Consider the following 6,477-nt stretch of genomic DNA (forward strand, 5'->3'; position numbering starts at 1 on the left):
ATCGACAAGTGAGTCTAGTCTAACCTAGTAATCAACTTGTCCAAGCGCTCACTCACTCACAGCTAGCGGCCTAGCACAAAGCGTGTTCCAGCTTTCACGAGGGAGGGACGGGGACGATCGCCGTCCGCACCGTCCACAATTAGTTTACACCTTCGAACGCATCCTAAAGCTTTGCAGAAATCGGCGCAACCTGTGGCTCCAACTGTGCGCGACGGCGACACTTCCAGGTGGCTCCATGTGCCCCAATCCTTTTGCCATCGTCGCCCCCATCGGTGGCGGCCGCCGCCCTCGCTCGCTGCCCCGCCCCCTGCCCTCACGAGTCGTGAGGACAGGAGCACACCAGCCAAGCGGGCGAAAGTGTGAAGAAAAAGAAGCGAGGGCTGTGTGTGTGCAGGAGAAAACCAGCTCGTGGCAGCTGGGTATAACTTGGGAAGCCAGGGGCCACTGGTGCTGCTGCTGCTGCTGCTGCCGCCTGGCGGTGGTCTCCCTCACTTGACGCCTCAGCTAACACCACCCTCGTTTCTCTCTCTCTCTCTCTCTCTTTCCCCCCCACTCCATGTGGGTGGCCTCGAGCTCTGCTTAGATCACAGCTGTGCGCGCTGGTTGGGTGATCCACTGATCCGCCCCCTTCCCCCCTTGTCGGCTCTCCTTTCTTTCAGCCCGAGAGCTCCGGGACAGGGAGATCTGCGCTGTCGCCGCGCTCGCCTCGCCTTTCTTGCGCGCGCGCGTGTGGGCTGGGCAGCAGTGAGCTTCCCCCGTCTTCCTCAGCCTCGCTTCCCTTCTTCCTGCTGGATCTGGCTCGCAAGATCCGACGTTTCGTGCCCCGTTTGCTCAAAGATCCTCGCTTGGGTGGTGGTTCCTGGAGATTTCTGGGAGGATGCAGCACGACCAGAAGAAGAAGGTCGGCCCTCCTCTCCTGTCTCATCTCGTGGTGGTTGTCCTCCTTGCTTTCTCGGCTCCAAATCTGGGCGTTCACGACTCTCTGTTGACTTTTACTGTCGTGTATTTGGTTTTGATTTGTTGCCAGTTTTGTCCTTGCTGTGATTTTCCGTTGCCTTATTGGTCTCAACGGTCTTGCAGTTTACAAATCTCCATGAGCTCTGGTGTCTGATGTGGCCATTTTCTTTTCTGATCTGTGGATACCTAGATTACTTCCATGAAGTTGGTGTTTTTTAGCCTCAGCCAGTTGCCATACATTGTCCGGCGGCCTGAGTCATTTACTGTTTCTGGCGATGCAGGCACCTTCAGAGATGGATTTTTTCACGGAGTATGGCGAGGGAAGCAGGTACAAGATAGAGGAGGTCATAGGCAAAGGCAGCTACGGCGTGGTTTGCTCTGCCATGGACACTCATACTGGCGAAAAGGTGGCTATAAAGAAGATAAACGACATCTTCGAGCACGTGTCTGATGCGACGCGGATACTTCGGGAGATCAAGCTGCTTAGGCTCCTGCGGCATCCGGATATTGTGGAGATAAAGCATATCCTGCTCCCTCCGTCGAGGAGGGAGTTCAGGGATATATATGTTGTTTTTGAACTCATGGAGTCTGATTTGCACCAAGTTATAAAGGCTAACGATGACTTGACCCCGGAGCATTATCAGTTTTTCTTGTATCAGCTGCTTCGAGGATTGAAATACATACATACAGGTAATTGATTTGCTTTCACATGAATTATTGTTATGGTTCTTTCTGTATATTCTAGTAGGCTGTAGCATGTGGTGTGGAATTCTACATTTACAGAAAAGGCAGGTGTGATTAACTTGCCACTGTGCATGGCCATTGGACTATTGGAGTGGTATAAATGTAACTTGACAGCAATCCAAACTATGTGATAGTAGCCGTTAAGCCACTGTTGACATTTTTTGGGGAAAAAAGTTGAAAACCAACAATATATTCAGAAACTATACTCTCCAAGCATTTAAGAGGACTATATGAGATTGTAGGTTACTTTCATATACATCAAAATTGTTCACTTTGGTGTCTAATGTCTACTTTCTTGAAGGAAGACCTTTCTTTGCAGTAGTCAAATATATCCCTTCCAAAGTTCTTTGTTCTTGATTTTCTGAAAGCTTAACCAAATAGAGTGGTACTTTGCACTTGTTTTGGTGCAAATCAAGGTTCACTATAAGTTGTATGAAACAAAGGTTGCTGCTTCACTATGTCAGCGTAGTAGCTATATTCTCAATTCAGATATGACATTGATACATTATTTGGCTTGTCTTTCTGAGATACTAAATTATACATGAATAGTGCCCAAGTCATAGATATATTATATAAGATTCATCGGTCTTGATAGCCAAACAAGGTTGCTGCTTCACTATGTCAGCCTAGTAGATATATTCTCAATTCAGATATGACATTGATACATTATTTGGCTTGTTTTTACGAGATACTAAATTATACATGAATAGTGCCTAAGTCATAGATATATTATATAAGATCCATCGGTCTTGATAGCCATAGTATTTTTGTGAATTGGCTGTATGCGTAAAGTGATAGTTTTGCTTTTTACGATGCTCATATATAAATGTTTATGATCAAAATTATTTCTTACAACTCCTTTTCTTTAATGCTAATAGTTTTTTTATATAAAATACGTAATAAATATGAGCACTCTTTTCAGTTATAATATGAATGTCATATATGTGATATAGCTGTATAGTCACATCCCAATTTAGTTTGTATGAAATAACTAGAAATGGACAAGTCTATTTGAGCAAGATAGTAGCAATGTCTGTTATATATGTTGAAAATACAAATATGGAAGTAAGGAGTGAGCAGTAATACACAGGAGAAATTGTAATACTCATTAAAGATTCATAGTTGGTCATCATTAGGGACTCATCTGTTTGATTTCCACTGAGTCCTTTTAGTGGCACTAACATGCCTGATATGACTGATGCATCTTTCAATAGCTTATTGCAGCAAATGTATTTCATCGAGATCTCAAACCAAAAAATATTCTGGCAAATGCTGATTGTAAGCTTAAAATATGCGACTTTGGCCTAGCAAGAGTAGCTTTCAATGATACTCCAACTGCCATCTTTTGGACGGTATGCCATCTTTTCGAACACTATGCTGTTCAGTTCTTTTAGCTACTCTAGCCTTGTAGTGGTGCCTAATTTCTTACTCTCTTTTTAGGATTATGTTGCAACAAGGTGGTACCGAGCACCAGAGCTGTGCGGATCTTTCTTCTCCAAGGTTAGTGGTCTTCTAAACTTATGTTTGATTTGATGTCAATCATGACACTGGCAATAATAGTCATGATCTCTTTTCATCTTTGTTGCTGCAATAATCTAATTTAATGTGGTTAGTATTTAGTACTTTCCAAGAATGTTGCTATTCTGACCAGGAAATCAAACATCTTAGCATTTCCTCTGTTTTGAGCATAATATATTGTCATCCAAAGATTAAGTTGGTTTGGGGTCAACGGGTACTAGACCGACAAGGCGACAACTGAAGACAAGTTCCTGCAGAGTCCATATTTATTGAGTTCACTCTTATGGTTTATGCTGAGTTGATATGCAGAGCATCTCACATACATGACTTTCATAAGCGTCTGCTTTAATTGCTTGATGTAATATCATGTGGTTTTAGATCTGACACTATAGCATGTTCTTTGTTCATAGGAAGGATTGTTGCATATTTCTCTCTGACACTTGTTCTATGGCCCTGTATAGTTTGTGAAATGTCTGCAGCACTGTTGAACATTTTGTGTTTTTTTTTTGCAGTATACACCGGCGATAGATATATGGAGTATTGGTTGTATATTTGCAGAATTGTTAACTGGAAAACCTCTTTTCCCGGGGAAAAATGTGGTACATCAACTTGATATAATTACAGATCTCCTGGGAACACCTTCTCCAGAAGCAATATCGAGGGTAGGTACAGTTTAGCATCAATATGTTTATTACACTGCAACAAAATTGGTCTAATACTTCTATATAATTGCCCTGTAGATTCGTAATGAAAAGGCCAGGCGCTACTTGAGCAGTATGAGGCGGAAAAAGCCGATTCCGTTTACACAAAAGTTCCCAAATGCAGATCCACTTGCACTAAGTTTGTTAGAGCGAATGCTAGCTTTTGAGCCAAAAGACAGGCCAAGTGCTGAAGAGGTGATTTTATTGACACCCTTTTTTTACTACTGTATTATAGAGCGTTCAACTTCGCATGCTAGTAACCCGAAGTGTCTGCACCATCAGCTAATGTCTCATACACTTTGCCAGGCTCTTGCTGATCCTTATTTCAAGAACATAGCCAATGTAGATAGAGAGCCTTCTGCACAGGCTGTCACAAAGCTTGAATTTGAATTCGAGAGGCGGAGAGTTACAAAGGAAGACATAAGGGAACTCATATATAGGGAAATTCTTGAGTATCATCCAAAGATGCTGAGGGAGTTTCTTGAGGGAACTGAGTCAAGTGGTTTCATGTACCCAAGGTGTGCACATAGCCAATGCCACTTTCATTCTTTAACATCTTTTGACTAAAGTGCATAATTTAGTTCTTGTGACAATTTTGTGCTGCTATAGTAGTAACCTGGCTACTTTATATGTTTGCATGTTCGTCATTCTTGCTCTATTACGTGTGCAGAATTATGAATCAAATAATCATTTTCACTGCTATGTGATTCAGTGATTGCCAATAAGTGGTACATAAAGCATGAGATCTATAGTTTTGCTTGATTGGTATTTAGTAGTGATTACTTGTTTTGTGGTACAAGATTAATGCTGATTAGTGTAGCCAGTTAGGCACCAAATAAATTTGAGACTCATTTTTGTAGAACTGAAATGAGTTGCTCTATCATTTTTCAGTGCAGTAGACCATTTTAAAAAGCAGTTTGCGTACCTTGAAGAACATTATGCCAAGGGATCTACAGGAACTCCACCTGAGAGGCAACATAATTCATTGCCACGGTGAGATATCGCTCTCTGCCTTGAATTAAGTGATAACAATCTTAGGCATGATTGTCTGGTAACTGATTATCTACTTGTGTATATTATGACAGGCCTTCTGTTGTCTATTCGGACAACCGATCACAAACCACAGCCAACATCACCGAGGATCTTTCCAAGTGTATAATCAGAGAAAATACACAAAAGCCACATCAACATTCTGCTTATGTTGCAAGTAAATTTCCACCCCATGTTCCTCAAGGTAAACATCTGCAACCCCTAAAAGGTCATTGTACTATATAAACTGATGTGTTGTTACTGTATATTTGAGTTTCAGCCAAGCAACAAGTTTTTGGATTACTTATCTATTCGCTAATGTTCTGTTATTTTGGAGAACTGATATCTAGCATATACAATAGATATTTGAATCATCATTATTAGTTCTGCATAATTTTAACTGCTAATCCTAGATTATTTTACGCATCACTTCATCTGACAGGTGTTGTTGCAAGGCCTGGTAAAGCGGTTGGTTCGGTGATGCAGTACAACCCCTATCCAGCATCTGCTGCCGAGCAATATGAGCAACGAAGAATTGCTAGGCACCCAGCAGTTGCCCCAAACAATATCCCTTCTGGAAGCTCATACCCGAGAAGAAGTCAGACCTGCAAGAGTGAGACAGGTGATGCTGAAAGGATGGATGTGAACCAAGCTGGGCAGCCAAAGCCATATGCAGCGAACAAATTACCAGCTACGGTTGATGGTCGTGGTGGCCACTGGTAGAATTTCTGCAGTGCACCAGCAAACCATTTCAATCCATTTCTTAACATGTTATCAGTATCGACTACTTATGCTAAGCGCTACATTATTCTGACAAAATTCAGAAATGTAGTTCTGTACAGATTTATATTCTTTGTCAGGATACCTGAATACCCAAAGACTGTAGAACTGTACTCTTTATTGCTGATTTCTACTCCTTGTTGCTATTCAATCACAAAAAGATACGTGCCTGGTGGAGAGGATTTGCCAGACTGAAGTATAGTGGGAACTCACTGGCAGCAGTGGGATCTCAGTGCAGAGTTCTTGCCTGACGTTGTCATGGACTTGTTCTTCAATCTGGTAGCCCTGAAGAGTAACTAAATAGCTAGTATTTCCTGTTAATCATCTACAGTCAGGCGCGGAATGTTTTGGGAGTTAGGAGCTGCTAGGTCTGAATATGAAGTAATTGCTGTAATCTGCACGTTTCTGAGCTCCTAACTTCTGAGCATGCTACTACTGTATTATGTAATTTAATCAACTGTACTATTCAATACCATGTTTACATTTATAACATGTTGCGAAGAAACTATTATGTGGAAGTGTATATTATTACATGCATGTGATGGAGGATGTCTAGTTAGAACCTTTCTTTGTATTCCTGACATGGTTTGTTACAGCACGATAGGGAAAAGGAGTAAAATTTATCACCATGCGACTATCTATTGGAACAAGGACTATCTATACCTTTTGGGGTTCTAGGGTGTATTGAATGACCCTTTTATATTTTGATGTAAGGCAAGGTGCTGGTGATGCTTAGCAGGTGCTCAAT

General features: G+C 41.8%; 1 protein-coding gene across 1 annotated transcript; it reads left to right on the forward strand.

The window, feature by feature from the left end:
• LOC110430267 (mitogen-activated protein kinase 14-like) lies at window positions 401-6,247 on the forward strand. Its single transcript, XM_021447640.1, has 10 exons — window positions 401-901; window positions 1,239-1,647; window positions 2,926-3,053; window positions 3,142-3,201; window positions 3,732-3,881; window positions 3,960-4,115; window positions 4,227-4,438; window positions 4,812-4,913; window positions 5,006-5,154; window positions 5,392-6,247. The coding sequence occupies exons 1-10, from the start codon at window positions 878-880 to the stop codon at window positions 5,670-5,672; spliced, it is 1,671 nt and encodes a 556-aa protein (XP_021303315.1). The 5' UTR covers window positions 401-877; the 3' UTR covers window positions 5,673-6,247.

The sequence above is a fragment of the Sorghum bicolor genome, chromosome 9, assembly GCF_000003195.3.
Source record: "Sorghum bicolor cultivar BTx623 chromosome 9, Sorghum_bicolor_NCBIv3, whole genome shotgun sequence".
Classification (NCBI taxonomy): domain Eukaryota; kingdom Viridiplantae; phylum Streptophyta; class Magnoliopsida; order Poales; family Poaceae; genus Sorghum; species Sorghum bicolor.

What these genes read in the sequence shown, in the direction of transcription:
- LOC110430267 (XM_021447640.1), top strand. Translation starts at nt 878, where the DNA reads ATGCAGCACGACCAGAAGAAGAAG. An exon ending in ACAGGCCAAGTGCTGAAGAG is followed by an intron (nt 4,116 to 4,226) that starts GTGATTTTATTG and finishes ACACTTTGCCAG; the next exon opens with GCTCTTGCTGATCCTTATTT. An exon ending in CAACATAATTCATTGCCACG is followed by an intron (nt 4,914 to 5,005) that starts GTGAGATATCGC and finishes ATATTATGACAG; the next exon opens with GCCTTCTGTTGTCTATTCGG.